This window comes from Eptesicus fuscus, chromosome 10 (genome assembly GCF_027574615.1).
Source record: "Eptesicus fuscus isolate TK198812 chromosome 10, DD_ASM_mEF_20220401, whole genome shotgun sequence".
Classification (NCBI taxonomy): Eukaryota; Metazoa; Chordata; class Mammalia; order Chiroptera; family Vespertilionidae; genus Eptesicus; species Eptesicus fuscus.
The window spans coordinates 60632286-60651144 of record NC_072482.1 but is presented as its reverse complement, the minus strand read 5'-3'; the positions used below and the strand labels follow the sequence as shown (position 1 = coordinate 60651144).

The following is an 18859-nucleotide window of genomic DNA, read 5'->3' as shown; positions in this document are numbered from 1 at the left end:
ATCTGGCCTCAGCACTAGAAAGTTTACTAGAGCGTGTGAAGTCTTGGAAAGGGTCTGTGTGGGTTCACCAGTCTGCGGAGGGAGACTGTTGGTGCGTGCCTATGAGATGCAGTAGCTCCATCTGGGATGACAGAGCACCATCCACCAACAGAAGGGACCCTAAATCCATCAGTGTTGGGCATTTCACTTGATTTATGGGGCAAGAGAAGTCCACTCACAAAGACTCCTTGTGACTGCACATGTAAAACTTCAACTTTCATATGAACGAGCTATATTTCAAAAATTAGTTCTATGGCTAAATAAGTAAACCAATATGTGGATAACTCTCTAAATTTATATCTAGTTCTAAGCTCCAGCCGGTTATATCCAACTATCTCCTTGATACCTATACTTAGTTGGCCTGTGTAACAATCTAAAACAAAAGGTATGGCTTCCCCTACACCAACCACTTATTTGCTCAAGCCCCAGACTAAGGAGTAATGATTTCTCCCCTTTACTCCCATCCATCTTTATCACTTAAGACTTTTCCTTCCTTCATAATACATGAATACATGATACATGAATGCATAATCCATGAATAATGAGGTTCAACTCCTCATTATTCATGGGCTTCGTGTTTGCAAACTTGCCTACTCAATAAATTTTATTTGTAACCCCGAAAATTAATACCAGCAGAGCTTTCCTGCTCCTTCAGGGATGTGCACGGAAGGGTGAAAATTTGAGTTGCCCAACTCCACATTTCCAGCTGAGGTCAAACAAGGCAATATTCTGCCTTCTTATTTCAGCCCTTAGACTATAAATAAGTGTCTTTTTGTGGTCTATTTAGTGCCCTGTTTTTATACTTTGGTGCTTTTTGTTGGTGATTGCATTGTTTAAAATAGCCCCCAAGCATAGTACTGAAGCTCTGCCCAGTGTTCCTAGGTATAGGAGGCAGTGATGTGTCTTACAGAAGAAATATGAGCTTTGGTAAACTTCGTTCAGGCATGAGTTATAGTATTGCTGGCCATGAGTTCAATGTTAATGAGTCAACAACACATATTAAATAGTGTCTAAACAGAAATGCACATAAAATAAGGTTATGTCTTGATCAGTTGATGAACCTAATCCTGTGTTTTCCCTATGAGCAATAGTTCAGTTTTAATTCCATAATATTTGTGGCAACTTTATGGAACATAATTACCCCAAATAACAAGAATGGACTGTACTTATCATTACCTAAAATCATTTCAGTTAATCTGCTAACTTGTTTATTGTTTGTGAATTGTGTGTCTCCAGCACCCAGGCCCATGCCTGACACACAGTCTGTAGTCAGTCAATAGTTTTGGCTTAAAAAGCTGGATTTACACAAATTAATTATACCCTCAAGTGTTATTCTTTGTTGTTGCCCAGTAGGCAAGATGACTAACAACAAGAAGGGAAAGTATCCAACAGGGAGAGGTACAGTAGGGGGCACTTCCAGAGAAGGCAGAGCAGAGTGGCTAGCTTCAACCTAGATCGAGGCTGGAGGGAGCTGGGGGATCCTGGCGCACAAGACCAGATTCTCTGAGCTGCCTCTCATGAGGAGATGAAGGCACTGACCCTATGTCTTAGGGGACAATTTTCTGAGGGAACGAGGAGAGGGCACAACAAGGACCTGATGACCTGGTGCTGCCAAGTTGCCTGGCCTGCTTGGAGGGTACTTTGCAACACTGTTGACATCACTGACAGGCAGGTCACCATCACCAAGGTCTACTTACCTTTATAAAGGAAATCCAGTTGGCTCTCTTTTTCAAGGCCATCCCAGGTCCTGCCAAACCCCAGTTCTCCGCTTTAGCTGTCCCAATATCATAGTCTGGAAACGTTTGCATTCTCTGCTGCTCTTTGAAGATGCTTTGAAATTTTTGGGAAACCTAAACAGAATTAAGGAGAGAGTAGAAACCGAGGTGGGGGAGGGGGAGTGTTAGATTGCAGGCAATTTCAAAGACAGCTACTGACTCATGACAATAACAGGACCTTAAACGTATATATCTGTGAGGCACATGTATTCAGTCAGCTCATTACTATAATTGTGTGTGTGTGTTTTCTTTGTTCTGAATATCTGTTCCAAAGATTGGGGATCATGTAATATATTTCTTTGTATGTATTTTGAGCCAGACCCTAAAAGGAGTCTAGATTTGGAAATACATCCACTATTTCTGGCCACCTGGTAAACTAGAAAATCTCAGGGCTAGCCTGAGCCTGACCAGGATGCTGACCAGGATGCTGCTAGAGAAAAGGGTCCAGATACTAGAACCTGATAAAACTTTTAAAGGTACCTCAGCCAACCCCTGCACATCTCACTTTCAGATTGAGGCTGCCAATGCTTGCTGTGACATAACTTCCTACTGCCAAAATGCCAGTCCTTCTTCCTCCCTTCTCCAGAGTGGGCCAAGGCCCACCGAGCCTGTGGCGGTGCCTTCATCATTGCACTGGCCACACTGTATCATGATTTCCTTACTACACGATAAGCTTCTTGAATCTCAAGAACCTACCGTATGGTGATGGTTATACAACAGTGTGAATGTACTTAATGTCACTGAACTCTACACTCAGAAATGGTTAAAATCGTATGCTATGTATATTTTATTACCCCCCCCCCACACACACACACACAGAATCTACCACAGTGCTGGCACATACTAGGGCCTCAATAAAGGTGTAGGAATAACTGAGCGAGTTCAATGAGTCACAGAGCTAAAGATTCCTCCAGTTAATGCCGGTGCCTCCCAGGCTGTGCTGTCCAATATGGCTGCTCCTAGCCATGTGTGGCTGTTCAACATTTAAATGTAAATTCATTAAAATTAAATAAAATCTAAAAGTTAGTTCCTCATTTATGCTACCCACATTTCAAGTACTCAATGGCCACATGTGACTAGTGGTTAACATACTCAAAAGACCAGATATCGGTCTTATCCCTCAGTGCAGGAAGTTCAATGAGACGGTGCTAGACTAGGGCTGGGGTGCAAACTTTTTCTTTTTATTGAATACTAGAGGCCTGGTGCACGAAATTCGTGCACAGGTGGGGGTGTCCCTCAGCCCAGCCTGCACCCTCTCCAATCTGGGATCCCTCTCACAATCCAGGACTGCTGGCTCCCAACTGCTCGCCTGCCTGCCTTCCTGATTGCCCCTAACCGCTTCTGCCTGCCAGCCTGATCACCCCGTAACCACTCCCCTGCCAGCCTGATTGATGCCTAACTGCTCCCCTGCCAGCCTGTTTGCCCCTAACTTCCCTCCCCTGCAGGCCTGGTCACCCCCAACTTCCCTCCTCTGCCGGCTTGGTCACCCCTAACTGTCCTCCCCTGCAGGCTTGATCACCCCTAACTGCCCTCCCTTGCAGGCCTGGTTCCTCACAACTGCCCTCCCCTGCTGGCCATCTTTTGGTGGCCATCTTGTGTCCACATGGGGGCAGCCATCTTGTGTGTTGGAGTGATGGTCAATCTGCATATTACTCTTTTATTAGATAGGATAAAGCATTTTGCCAATAGGAAAGTTATTGCAACACATTCTGAGAATTGCAGGCTTTTAGACACTAGACAACTCCACCATGCAAATTTGCCAAATCTTGGCTACATTTTTATCTTCTACTATGGACTAGAACTTACCTCTTACTTTAAATTCTGCAGAAAAATAAATCCTACAAATTGTCTGGGTTGGATAGTCAAGGGTGCCATTACTCTTACTGAGAGCAAGTTAAACTGCTAATCTAAATCTCACCTATTACTATTATATTTTATCACTCTAAAAACAATTGTGGCAGCATAAACATCCAACTTTGTGGCAAATGCTAGTGTTGTCTTTCACGAATACCTATATTCAAATTAAGAAAGAGTCCATCAAGTACCAAGAAAAACAGTTCTGTCTCCTTAGCAGCACCCCTCAGCTCCTCTACGTCATATGGGATACTGAAATGAGAGAGCAGGAGCCTGAGCTGAGGTTTCAGTTCTTCTGTCTCTGTTGTGTGTTGGGGCAGGACAAACGCAGCTTCCGGTCTCATTGGCCCTGAAAAAAATCCAAAATCAGTAATATTTAGACCAATGAACACCAGACAGGAAGACAAATGGGAGGGTTTTTTGAGGTAGCTGGAGGCAGGGCCTCCTCTGCGGTGGGGAGGGCCATTCTGCTCCTTGCCCTTCTCTGCCACAATTTACAGAGTGCACCCCACTGGGCCAGGGCTATTTGACAAACTCCTGATTCTGGCTTTCTAGCTGAGCTAGCCAGGCTCCTGCTCCCCTCTCACAGCCTGCAAGAGCGACGGAACAGAGCTCTGTGGAATGACTAAGTGGGAGCAGAACTACCTATGGTCCTTCATGGGAAATGAAGAGTATGATTTCTGAGTTAACCAAAAAATTAGAAGAAGGTGAGAGTCTTCACCTCCTTTCGCCTGCTCACTCCTACTCATCTCTACAAGTACCCAGTTTGGACTCTCCTCCTTTGAGACGCCATCTCTGATTCCCCACTGGGTTAGCTGCTTCTCTCTATGCACCAGGTCTATACCCTAAAGCAAACACATCACTCAGAGAAACCTGATCAGGTTTTGTAGCCATCTGGAATACAAGGCAAGGGCAGGAAGACTACTGATTCAAATAAGGAAAGTCTTTTAAAATCATGTAACCTTAAAAATGAAAGACATCTTAAAGTCCACATAATATGAAAGGTTTATTTTGGAGGTGAGTAAATTGAGGGCCAAGGAGAGGAAATGACCTAAACTTTCAGGCCCACGGTGAGGCCACAGAAGAAACAGGTCTAGAGCTCAGTACTCCTGACTTCAAGTTCATTGCTTTTTTCTCCCCCTCTCTTACTTTGCTAGTTATAAAGATGGAGATAATAATGTTTAAGAGAAGTGTTTGTTATTTTTATTTCCACAAGTTAACACTTACTTATTGAGGTGATATAACTTTTTGGTATATAGAAAATTTTCAAGCAAGATCATGTGACAAAACAGCACACGTGGAAAATCACAATCTCCTTTCCTCCACATTACTCTCAGGGAAAGGAGACTAATTTCTTACCTGAAACGCTGGTATCCCTAGGGCCTGGGGATGCAGACCCCTGGATGTCAGCATTGGTGTCATCGGCGTGGACCTTTTCATTTTCCTGACCAGCCTCAGAGACCTCATCAACAGCCACACTCAGCACGTTGGAGATGGGCAGATACTGGAGGGCCTACAGAAGGGCACAACCAAGAGACTGCACATCAACTCAGTTCTCACAGAAGCTCCCAGGTTTTGGTTCAGGAGCAGCATTTCGCTTTGACAGAGGACAGGGAGGTGGAGGTGGGCCTCAGTAACCTGCCCAATCATGAGAGGCAAAATCTGGAGCTGGGAGGCCCAGTGCTATCACCAGCTCTAAGTGACCTTAACCTGTAGGCAGGTCTACATTGATCAAGCACCCATAATGGACAAGGTACTGTGTGAGGTGGTAGGGACACAAAAATGAATAAGGCCTGGGCTAACCTCAGAGTTCACACTCTAGTGGGGGACCCAGACTTATGAGCGGATCATTATTATACCATGTGACTGGGGAGCGATAATTCAGAGGTAGACCCCCCACAGTGACTGCTTGGGAAGGAATAACATCAAAGTGATGGTCAGGTTTCTGGTCTGGGTAACTCTGTAGTTGATGGTATCACTGGGATAAGGTGTAGAGCAGCGGTTCTCAACCTGTGGGTCGCGACCCCTTTGGGGGTCTAACGACCCTTTCACAGGGGTCGCCTAAGACCATCGGAAAACATAGATATTTACATTATGATTCATAACAGTAGCAAAATTACAGTTATGAAGTAGCAACGAAAATAATTTTATGCTTGGGGGTCACCACAACATGAGGAACTGTATTAAAGGGTCGCGGCATTAGGAAGGTTGAGAACCACTGGTGTAGAGGAATAGGAAAAGATTTAGGTGGTGTGATCATGTCACTCCTTTTTTTTAAAATATATTTTATTGATTTTTTACAGAGAGGAAGAGAGAGGGATAGAGAGTTAGAAACATCGATGAGAGAGAAACATCGATCAGCTGCCTCTTGCACACCCCCTACTGGGGATGTGCCCGCAACCAAGGTACATGCCCTTGACCGGAATCGAACCTGGGACCCTTGAGTCTGCAGGCCGACGCTCTATCCACTGAGCCAAACCGGTTTTGGCATGTCACTCCTTTTTGATTCCTCTACCCTGGACTAGGGACTCTCTTCTGTGACTCTCTTTACCTTGTACTTAAACTTATTCTATTTTTCAAATCACATTGTATTTCAGTTGCCTATTCACTTGTCTATTTTACTAACATCCTGGGGCCCAATTCCTTTTCAACAAAGACTATTATTTTCTCTACATAGTCCAGGACATGTACCAGGCATATATTAGGCCCTCATTAGATATTACTGAATAAAAAGTAGATCTACATTGAAGAGCATAAATACTAAACAAGGTGATGAAAACAAGAACTTCAGAGTGAATATGAAATAGTACAACAGAGACAAAGCTAAATTAGTGGTTCCAAAAGAAAAAGATTTCAAAGAAAAGAGCTAGTGACCCATTATTTCCCTGTCATTTGTACAGAAGGCAGAATACAAAAACCTGACAATTCAAAGTTAGGTGACAGGTGTGACCAAACACTGCGCCGGCCATCCTGGGGGGGCACTGCATCATCACATAACCATGCTTCACGTACCTGCAGGTAGTGGTGGATAGTCTTGAGTGAGTGCAGGTGACACACTAACCACTTCGTATAGATAGTCAGGTCTTCCCGCGTCACTAAGTTAGGAGGATTGCTTTTTCCCATAAGAAAGTTTTCTCGTGCAACAGACAATCTATCAGCTCTCTGAAGGGCATCGCCGTACTCCTGCATAATGTAGGCAACTTGTTTCTGTTTAGGAGAGATGCAAAGACAGACCTTGGTTATTTGCGAGCTTGTCCTCTGGTGTCATTTGCTTCTGACAGTAATACAGTAATACAGTAATACAGTTTGGAGGCCAAATAAGGGGCTCTTGGAATATCAAAATTCTTTCATATTCTGAATTTGAATGACAAGGGCAGTGGTCACATTCTCAGGGCTTTGAAGGAGGGAGAGTCCAGTAAACAGTCAGTGCATAAGGATGTTTGGTAACTGGCGCTGGCTTCTTAGCCTTTTCCCTATAGTAGAGGAGGATAAGTCTATGAAGAAAAATTCGCTTTCTATTACATAAAGTTCCTTTAAATCTTATTTGTAAAAATAGGAACCATTATCATCTGCCATAAGCAGAACAGGCATCCATTAGTTCCTTTCCCATTTTTAGCCATGACTTTTAAAATATTGACAAGTTACACTGTTGGTGTGAATGTAAATTGATACAGCTATTATGGAAAACAGTATGGAGATTCATCAAAAAAATAAAAATATATGGGTATATATCTGAAGGAAACAAAATCAGTATCTCAAAGATATTATTCAACCATGCAGATTATTCAACCATGAGAAAGGAAATCCTAATATTTGCAACAACAGAGAAAAACAAATACTGTATGATCTCACTTATATGTGGAATCTAAACAAAAAAAAAAAGTTGAACTCATAGAAGAAGAGTAGAACAGTGGTTACTGGGGACGGAGGCGGGGAATGGGGTGATGTTGGGCAAAGGGTACAAATTTGCAGTTATATAGATGAATAAGTCTAGAGATTTAATGTTCAGGCATGATGACTATACTTAATGATAATGCATTGACAAGCCGTTTTGTTTCATATGAAAAATAGCCCACAGGTTCTATTCATGGACTTCCTACCTTGTAAAGAGGATAAAGTTGCTCCATGATCTTACTGTGCTGACAAAATCTCTTCCACCTAAGCATGTGTAAATATTTACTCAGGGCAAGCTGGGTAATTCTCTCTGTAAAATGCTTGAACAACAACAACAAAAATAAACACAGAATACAATTATAATAGGAAGACTGAATTAAATCTTGAGAACACTAACGTAAGAAAATCGGTCTCAGGTTATTTTGGAAAGAGAGATTTTTCTACATGCAGATCATAAAATTAAAAAACCTAACTCAAGACACCATTCATATTTAAATACAGCAATTTGGCATTTCTCAATCTACATGACCTGTTGCCAACCCAACAGATTATGGTTTCATTTATCAGTTCATGAACAATTTTATCAGTAACATAAAAGCCTGTAAATTTGCCTAAAGCTGAGCTCAAAATGTCTTAAAAATGGAAGTTATGAGTCTAAAGTACAAAGCACATTCCAGGTAAAATTATAGCTTTTAACCTTACATCAGAAATTTTATTTATACTTAAAAGTAGTTAAATGAGCCAACTCTTTTTTTCATGTTTATTTCTAAGAATAAAAATAATACTGGCTATGATGGAATAAGTAGGACAGACATACCCTTTCATCATAAACAACTAGAAAATAGGATAAAATACACAAGGCAACTGCTTTCTGACATGGGAAACACGCAATGCAGGACTGCGGTTCTTGAGAGAAACAAATGAGATAAGCCTTACAGTGACCTTGGCTTTCGGCTTGGGAAGGGAAAGGAATCCTAAGCACAGCACGACGGTTTCTGTGAGTTAAGAAGCGAGAAATGAAAGCTTGGGAAGCTGAGTCAGCTAGAAGTTGCAGGGGGAGTACTGGAGAAGAGGAAGTTAGGCAGAGAAAAGGTTCCAGAAATCTGCCTAGAGATCTCTTTCAGTTTTCTGCTATTAAGCCGTGGACACAAAGGAAGAAATTCCACAAGGCTGTGCAACAAATAACTGATTAGGGAATTGTAAACTGAACAGTTTTCAGAGTTCATACTTGGCTAGGAAATGTTCAAGTGTCAATCAGACGGTGTGAAGAATCCTCATTGAACACCTGGGGCATTCAGTGGAGACATCAGAGGGGTCACAACTTAATAATAAAGATAAACTATCCCTAGAGTAAGGGCTACTCTAAATGTGTTTTAACCAAGCTTAAAATCAAGCCTTAAAAGTATAAAGCTAATCTACAACATAATTGTCTCCCAGAATAAAGTCTAACAGTCTTTAAAGGAGTAAAAAAAAAAAAAAATCATCATTTTATAATGTAAAATTGCAGTGTTAAAAAGGATTACTAGACATGCAAAAAGTAGAAAAATATGACACATAAGCAGGAGAAAAAAATCGATGAAGCAAAACAGATCCCAAAATGGCACTGGTGATGAAATGAGCAAAAAAGGACTTTAAAAGAGCTATTATTAATATGTTCAGTATATTCAAGGATTGAAAGAAAAATGTAAACATAAGGAGAAAAATTAAAAATATAAAAAATAATCATGCTCTGGCCTGTGTGGCTCAGTTGGTTGGGTGTGGGGCATATACCCAAGTTTCAGGCTCCAACCCCAGTAGGGGGTGTGCAAGAGGCAGCTGATTGGTATTTTTCTCTCCCTCTCCCTTCCCCTCTCTCTAATAATCAATAAAAAATATTTTTTCAAAAATAAATAAAAAGTAAAAAATAATCAAATAGAACTTCTAGGAAGGAAGACTACAATGTATGGAATGAAAAAGTTATTGGATGGAATTGACATCAGATTAGACAGTGAAGAAGAAAAGGTTAATGAACTTGAAGAGAAAGCAATAGAAACTACAAAATGAACTTTTGTGGAGGGGGGGAGGGGGGAAGAGACTGAAAACATATTAACAGTGACTTATGGAACAATACAAAGTGATTTAACATATATGTAATTGGAGGCCCAGACGAGGGATAGGGACAGAAAACATATTTGAAGTAATAATGATTGAATTTTTTTCATCGACAAAAATGATAAGGTCACAATCCAAGAAGTTCAACCCACCAAAGCAACAGAAACACAAAGAAAACCTCATCAAAGATCATACCAATCAAATAGCTTAAAACCATTAAGAGAAAACCTTAAAAGCATCCAGGGAACAAAAGGACATGTGTTAGGAAATGAAAATGATGCAAGGAGAAGACAGTGGAACAACATCTTTTAAGTGATAAAAGAGAAAATTATCAACATAGAATTCTATAATGAACAAAAATACTTTCCTAGAAGGAAGGCAAATAAAAACTTTTGTTTTTTTCCAAAAAAACAAAAACAAGAGAGAATTTGTCCCTGGCAGATCTGTATTACAAGAAATGTTAAAGTTCTTTAGGTAAGAGATAAATGATGTCATAAAGAAACTTAGACTCCGCCAAGGTTTCTCAACCTCAGCACTATGAACATTTGGGACTGAAAGCGATGGAGGTTGTCCTGTGCATTGTAGGATGTTTAGCAGCATTCCTGACCTTTTCTCACTAGGTGTCAATAACAACCCACTTCCTTCCGCAAATTGTGGCAAACAAAAATGTCTCCACGCATTGGCAATTGTCCGCTATCTTCGCCCTTTCCTTCTCTCCAATGAGAACCACTGATATACACAAAGAACAGAGTGTCAGAAATTCTAGGTAAAGAGAATATTGGGTGAAGATAATGACAACAGTTTAACCTGTAAATAGAATCTCAACATCATTTGTTTCTTTGTGATGCTTTTATTAATTGCTAGTTGGGCTTTAATAAACTAATTTGTATGCGTAATGAGGATATAACATATAACACAAGAGTAAATAACAAAGAACTCTAAAAATAATACATTCTTATTTTAGAAAATTTAGAAAATATATAAAAGGAAAATGAGGGAATTCATTATCTTGCCATCCAAAGACAGTGATTGCTAACATTTTGGTCTATGTCCTTTAAGTGACTTATCTATACATTACATGACCATTATTATCACACACACACACACACACACACACACACACACACACACACACACAATTTTTAACTACTATTACATAATAACATAAATATTCCTTATGCAAAAAATGTTTGGTGGCAGAACAATATTCTATCAAGTACCACACTGCTTTCCTTAACTCTTTCTCCTATTATTACACATGTGGGCATTTCCCCACTTTTATTAGTATAATGTTACAATAATAATCTTCATGGAAAATGGTTTACCCCATAATGTGAGTTATTTTCCTAAAGCAGAGTTCCAGAAATATCTTCCGTAGGTCAGCTAACAGCCTGCTGAGGACTGAAAGGGTCTTAGTCAGTGTTGTATTGCCTCATAATTAATACCAGCCCAGGGAAACAGTCAGTTAAAGAGGAGCATTTACACTAACCAAGTTCTGCAAACCACACATGTAGGGAAAATTCTACCCTGGCCCGAGGATACACCAGAAAGCCAGCTTTGTTCACACATTTCTACTAAATTCCAGATCTCCTTTTCAAATTGCAAATGGACTCTTACCTGCAAGAGAAGCAAAGGTAAATTTTCAGGAGTGTACTCTCTTCTTAGGCAGGTCTCTAGCTCCCTCTGCATGACATCTGCTTGAATAACAAGGGGCTTTGACTCAGCCACCTGAAACCCGGGCCACAGAGCAGACAAAGGGAAAGAAGCAAACAAAACTATCAGTGTTCATAACAGAATAACCTGCAGTTTCCAACAGTTTTTATGCAACACATTATGCTGTTATACCTACGTTTCTAAATAACAAAGTTTAACATCACAAATCAAGGAACCATCACAAAAATCAGGTATCCCCCAAAGAAGTAGAGGCCGGATCTGATGCAGCAGTGAGCTGAGTATGGGCTGCTTTGTTTTCCGTCAGTAACATCAACTCTTTGTTGGCAAAAATCAACTTTTTCTGAAAAGAGTTTCCAACAAGTTAGCAAAATCTAACCTACTGTATTGAAGCAGCCCACTCTCCCACTCACCTGCAAAGTTTTCTTTAGGGCCAGTTCTCTTTCTCTTCTATAGTAAGAAATGTCCTTTGGCATTTTCACGGAGCTGCAGAAAGATTCATGCAACAGGAGCCATAATTATAGAAGCTGCAATAGATCAGGTTATAGGCCCTGACTGATCTGTAACTTCTCACATGAATATATCCTATCATACTGGATTGTTGGGGCCAAGTGACGCCACATGCTTCTGTCTTGGTCAGAATCTCTCTGCTATATACCTCACGCACTAAACCTGTCTCCAGGCCAGTTTCTCTCTCCTCCTTCCCACACAAACAGCCTTTCCTTCTACCCCTATTTCCAACTCCAGAGTGCAGAGACAGGCACAAAGGTGGGGAGTCTTAGTTCTCCCGCCTAAATTTCTTCCAGTAACTTAATCTCTAACAACTCCACTGCTTTTCAGACCTATATCTCACCCTAGTTGACAGATCAAACCAGTATCTTATAATTTAAACAAAATGTTCTTAATTTTAGGTTTTTGCTCAGGTATCTGGAGGTGAAAATAACCTTTAAGTAACAAACGTGAAATAGTTTGGAAATTATTTTAACCAAACTTTCTGCCTCAGAAAAATTATTTAAACCTAGGGAACTGCTGCAAGCCACGTCGTGAGAGGGTTGGTTGCACTATGGGCTGCGACTCGTGGGGGCACAAGCAGCACTGGGGGGTGGAGGGGGGTCAGTGGGGGGGGGGAGGGCCTGGGTCAGGAAGAGAGGAGCGCTCCCCATTTGGTGTAAGATATGCCCAAGACCTGGCAGCTTTGGGAACATCAGGGCACAGCAACCCTGGTGCATTATCACTTTCTTGGGATGGGACTTTGCAAACATTGGCAAGGGAGCCTCGGCAGGTAGTTCTAGAGCACACGTGAGACATTACCTCGAGACCTGAGGGGCAGTGTAGGCGGTAGTGTTTAGGTTAATGTTTATATGATCTATCGGTCCCCATGGAAACGTTTTAAGGAAGATGAAAATGAACTGTCAGTTGGTACACCTGCCAGCAGTTCCCCCACTGGAGGCAGTGGCCCTGTGAAAAGAGCACCAGGCTGGCTGTCAGGAGGCCCCTCAGCCACGTGGGCCTCAGCCACCCATTGAGCCATTTGTGTTGAATTTCCAGCTGAGTTGGAGATAATGCCCCCTCCCCCTGCCCCAGCTCCTCACATCTTGGCTCTGATGAAAAACAAACAAACAAACAAAAAACAACAACAAGGCAAACTTTGAAAGAGACTTGAAAGTAAAAGCGTAAATAAATCAAAGGTAAAGTTTCTGCGATTACTGGGTCCCCGAATCCAGGCTGCAGCCTCATGGAGGTGGAGAAGTAGTAACCAACTAGAACGGGGCCAACTATTAAACAGGCCATGAGGGAAACAGAAGAAAACCATCCCTTTGTGGGCACACTGAGAGATTGGGTGGGGTCCTGGGTTTAGCTGCCTCAACCCTTTCCCCCCCAGATCATGTCTTCCCTCTTCATCTCAAAGTGTCTGTGAATGACCTAAAACAGACATAAGTGCTCTGCCTATCTTCCCACAAAGGGATTCACTCATTTGTTCATCAAACATTGCTTTTGCAACATTTGTTAATTCATTTGTTCATTCAGCAAGCATCTATGAAGTACATAACAACTACCATGGCCTGGGCTTTAGGGGGTAAAATAAGGGAAAGAATGCAAAGAGGAAGGAGAAGAAGGAGGAGGAGGAGGAGGACTAAGATACGATTATCCTCCAGTTTTCAATGGATTTTTCAGTCTAATGGGGAATGAGAATGTAAAGTGATTATCAGGAGTGGACATTCTCCATTTTCTTTAGACTCTAGAACCTAGCATGACACCTGGCAAACAAAAGGTGCTCAATAAGTATTTGTTGGATGAACAGTTAGATTCTTCCAGGCACGGTGTTTGGTGGTTTGGGGGAGCAGAGAAATACTGATATTCAGAGACTTCCCACTGTTCTGTCCTGAAAAGGACTTCAGGAACCCTTTCTCATCACAGTGTACATCAAGGATCCACTTGCTTGGAGACATTTAAATTGTAGCAATATCAACACCTGAGCTTTGCATGGTGTTTTCTTGTTTTCAAAGTGCTTTACCACGCATTATCTCAGTTGATCTTTATAAAGTAGACAAAATACATCTTTTTAACTTTGTTTTTTTAAAAAAAATAAACTAAAGTTGAGAGAAATGATGACTTCCATGGTTCCCTTAACTTTCCACTTCATTACACAATTCTTGACCTGCTTCACACATCAAGGGCTTTAACTACCAAAGTATGAAACACACTAAATACTGGTTCTTCAGAATCATCTCTGGAATGAGATAATAATGCACTTACTTACTGCTTCTTCTCCTGACCTTCCCCCCGTCCCCCCCAACCTTCATCATCCACATTGTGTTTACTCAGCTAGCTACTCAGCCTAACAGAATCCTTATAATTGTTCCTCTTGATCAACTGTGGCAGTCACAAAAATAGAGGGATATGAAAGTCCTGGGCCCATGAGACTTGCCACTTAGGGGATGATCTGGCTACCCTGTTTCTGTAAAAGAATTAAATTGCTATTGTTGGCAGCATTCACCTATAGCGTAGTTCCTAGCAGAACATCATTTTGCTGAATTCACTACCAAATACCTAGCATTATTTCAGTTTTGAAATTCCTCATCAAAATCAAGGTCAAATTTGATTAACATATTATTGGGAAAAAATGAGATCTCTTTTCATTGAGTATAATTTGTATAATAGCTTCTGGGACTTTAAGACAATGGTATTTTGTGAAACGTAAGAGCACTTTCCCATTTTCTTTGGTAGGACATTGCCTCTAAAAGCCTTGACAAGTCTAGTATATAGGAAAACCTTAAGGACAGCAGTCAAGTCTGGACTTGGGATAATGCCAATTGTCCAAGTAAAAGGGGGGCTAATGGAGATTATGGGGTGACAGTGGGGGTTAAATGCTCTGAAGACCATGCCTCTGTGGCACCACCATTTACCTGTAAGCTCGATGAGCTGTTCCCAGAAGAGTCCCCTGTTCTTCTATCTGAGACTTCAGTTCAGTCAATTGCACAGCCAGTTCTCTCTCCAACATCTGGGTCCTCTGTGTGGAAGCGATCTTGTAAATTTCATCCATGGTTTGTACCGACTGTTTCCCTGTTTCCCTGAAAAAGAAGAGCACAAAGCTTGTGGCTGACTCCCTCCAGGACCATTACCCAGTGTGTGGGACTTCGACGATCATTGTTCAAGAAATCATGTCAACTTTGTGGAAATGCATGCTTTGCAGTTTGAAAAAAAAAATAGCTGTCATTTATGATGAAGTTACAGTCTAGTAAGCAGTAGAGAAAATGTAGGTTAGAATCTCCATTGACCATGGCTTTGTTCAGCCCGGTTTACCGTCAGAAACCTCTCTGCTCCAGCTTTCACTGTGGAGGTTTAGTAAATGAAAATGCATCCCCTGGTCTGACCCCTGTAGTCTTCAGAAAGGCTGTGGGGATTACACACGAAATGGTATGAATGGTGGTTATTTCTGATTTCTAATATCACTCAACTAGAACAAAATGTAGGTGTATACAGGATTCCTCTGCGTGCCTAGAGCTGTTCTCCAGAAGCCTTTTTTGAAGCATGAGCTTCTACCCAGGGAGAATATACTGAGATGGAGAACTATCTATATATATAAAAGCCTAAGCAACTGTTACAACCGGTGGACCGGAACAACTGGAACGACTGGTCAGCCAGTTGCTATGATGCACACTGACCACCAGGAGGCAGACGCTCAATGCAGGAGCTGCCCCCTGGTCAGTGCGCTCCCACAGCCAACCTCCCGTGGCCCCTCCCCCCGGCCGGCTGGCCCCATCAGCCCCTGGTGCTAAACCATTTGTAGAGACCTGCTTCTGGGTCAGGGTTTCCTATGTAGCAGAGCAGATCCCTCACTGCAATCTATTGAAAGTCAGCCCTCGACACAAGGGTTTGTCTCGCTCCCATCCTCTCCCTTCCCCAGGGGCTGCCCGCCTGCTGTGGTGTTGGCTCGAGATAAGGGAAGGAGGAGGGGAGGCGGGGAACCGTGAGGTGGTGGGGCGCTGATGGTGGCATCAGTGTCCATTCCTTCCACGCCCGGCCTGGCAACTGTCACCTCCTCTCTTGACCCCACCGGGGCCTTCAGGGCCTGGGCTGGGACAGGGAACTGGGGGTGGGTGGTGGCGAATACAGCCTCTTTCCCATGGGGGCTGAGGACCGGCTCTCTCCTTGTGGACAGCAGCCAACCTCCCACAGTCCCTCTCCTCTCCCCCCGCCAGCCAACCTCCTGCGGTTCCCCCCCCCCCCCCGCCCGCCACGTGCATGAATTTGTGCACCGGGATTCTAGTCTAACATAATCATGATCCATGCACTTTACCGTTTGGAAGAAAATCAAACTTATGCATTTGAATGTGTTTTCTTAATTATGAATGCTTACATTTGTCCCTCTGTTTTTACCATTAAGTAAAATAGTTGAGAATCCCCTACCCCACTTAATTCACAGCCTGTCAAATTCAACACAATTGCTTACTAAGTACGTAGTTTCAACATTCTACTAAAAAACAGATTAACTGCATGTGCCAGAATGGAACCCAGACTGCAGGGATTCACCGTCCTTGACAAGTAGGGGTAAAGCCACTCCTGGCCACATTTAAGAGGTTTAAAATATTGAAACCTTCCTTTTTTCCTTTGACATTTCTAGGATTTTTAGTTTTCCTTTCAGAGATATTTTCTCAAGTTAATGTGCTGCTGTTTCAACAAGTAATTAAGCTGTAGAGATGTTTTGGTAGAGGTTTCCTTTGGGACCCTATTTATTCTTTTAATAAATATTAAAAATGGAACAGAGAAAGCTAAGAACTATATGATTTCACTCATATGTGGAATATAAAACTGAAACTTATGTACACAAACAGCAGGGTGGTGGTTGCCAGAGGGAGAGGGGTAGGGGAAGAAAGGGGTCCTAATATGAGGTGACAGGAGAAGATTTGACTTTGGGTGGTGGGCACATGGCCATATATACAGATTTTGTAAGTTAGCAATCCACACATGAAACCTATATGTTCATGTTGAGCAATGTCACCCCAATCAAATAAAAAAAAAAAAAAAGAACGTGGTTGAGGGTGTGGGTGGGCTCTGGATGGTTGGTGTGCACTGGAAAAGCAAGCACTTGGGCAAGTTGTTTACTATCTCTAGGAATTGGCCAACCCTGGGAGGGCAGTTGCTCCAGAGTCAGCAAGGCCGTTGATGTCAAAGCAGAAAATAAAATACATGGTTAATACAAAAAAAAAAAGAAAGGAAAGGAGCAGCCACGTTCAGCCTAGGTTGTGAACCTGCTGAGTAATGTCCATCGTGTTGGGCACACTGCCGGAGCTCAGTAAAGGGCACAGTTGTTCTCAGCAAAAGTGAAATGTTGTTATGAAAAATATTTGCCACTTGGCAGTGTCCTTTCAAGTTGGGCAAACAGTTAAACAGCTGCCTTAACAGCTGCATTCCAACCGGCAGCCAAGAGCAGCAGCAACATAGACTGGCTGATTCTTCTCCCAGAGGATGGACATTCTGCCCTCATTTCCTGATCAGTTTCAACACTTCACAGCTCAGAAATGAGAACATTTAATCCTGCACCCTTTAGCTTGCTACACAGTCAAGTACAGTATTCACAAAACTAACCTCCGGACAGGTCAGGCGTTGACAGCTGCGCATGAAAATGGATCCACCCCAGCGTAACCCATGCCTGTGAGCACTCATGTCTGGCACTAAAGAGACAGACAACTGTTTATTTTGGGAGCGGGGATAGGTTTTATTTATTGAGCACCTACTCTGTGCTGGACATTTAAAGTCTCTGCAAGGAGATTCTCAAGAATTGCTTAATAGTACTTTTTTTTTTTAAAGTACACTCAATAAATATTGATTGTAAACAAACAATAAACCTTTTTATGTGTTTAAAAAGTGGTAAAATCTAATCTCTAAGAGAAAGATAGGAAGATTAGCTTGAGCAGGGTCTGAGGTTGTTCATTGGGTGGTGGCAATGGGCTTTGCTGGGTTAGAGCAGACATATTTAGAAGAGAAATACATACTGAGTAACTTTAGACTCAGCTAGAAAAATGTATAATGCATGTCAAAAACTGGAAAGTGACTCCTATAAGAAGAATAGAAATGCAACCTAGAGCTTTCCAAACAGGTGGGGTTAAGAGGTAGAAATGCATCTTTTAAATCCAATAGAAAGCAGGAAAAGAGAGAAAAGGGCAACAAAAGGAAGTATGGTAGAAATAAATTCAAATATATCAGCAATTGTAATAAATGGAAATAGATTAAGCCCATCTACCAAACACACAAATCAACACAACTTCACACATTTTTAAAGCCCCTAAGATTTGGTAATGTGATGTGTACAAAAAAGAACACAATGAATTTTATTCTAGCAAAAACCAGAATTTAAACCGATGAGCAAGCTGGCCCCACATCACCAATCTTCTTCATGAAGAGCCGCATGAATAAATACTCTATAACCTCCTTGGGCAAACATGTTTCATGCTTGGTCATCTTTGTTCATCAAATGCTCTTCCTATATACAAATGAAACTTCTCCTACTTTACATTACATGCCATCTCTAGATTCGTAGGAATAAGCCCAAGCTGTTTTAACAAAAAGGCACAGTCATCAGTGGCTTAAGGAACAAAATGTTGTGTGTGTTTTGTTTTGTTTTTTTGTTAACCTCACCTAAGGATATTTTTTCCATTGATTTTTAGGGAGAGTGGCAGAGAGAGGGAATGACAGAGAGAAACATCAATGTGAGAGAAACACATCGATTGGTTGCCTCCAGCACATGCCTCCACTAGGGCCTGGGCCCGGGAGGAGCCTGCAACCCAGGTATGTGACCTTGACTGGAATCGAACCAGGTACCCTTTGGTCTGCAGGCCAACACGCTATCCACTGAGCCAAACCAGCTAGGGCAGGAATAAAATGTTTAAGTGTGTCTAACGGAATGATGCTGATGTGAATGGTCCAGGGCAATGGTCGGCAAACTCATTAGTCAACAGAGCCAAATATCAACAGTACAACGATTGAAATTTCTTTTGAGAGCCGAAAACCGACTTCTGCACGTGGGCCACGAA

General features: G+C 42.0%; 1 protein-coding gene across 1 annotated transcript in view; it reads right to left on the bottom strand.

The window, feature by feature from the left end:
• Positions 1–14868, bottom strand: part of CCDC162P (coiled-coil domain containing 162) — a 75012-nt gene extending 60144 nt beyond the window's left edge. Inside the window, exons 1-7 of the mRNA XM_054722669.1 lie at positions 14732–14868; positions 11738–11810; positions 11271–11381; positions 6681–6875; positions 5028–5181; positions 3860–4017; positions 1737–1889 (exon numbers count right to left, since the gene is read on the bottom strand). Coding sequence (XP_054578644.1) covers positions 1737–1889; positions 3860–4017; positions 5028–5181; positions 6681–6875; positions 11271–11381; positions 11738–11810; positions 14732–14868 — 981 coding nt within the window. The remainder of the gene's footprint in view (positions 1–1736; positions 1890–3859; positions 4018–5027; positions 5182–6680; positions 6876–11270; positions 11382–11737; positions 11811–14731) is intronic.
• Positions 14869–18859: the final 3991 nt, after the last annotated feature.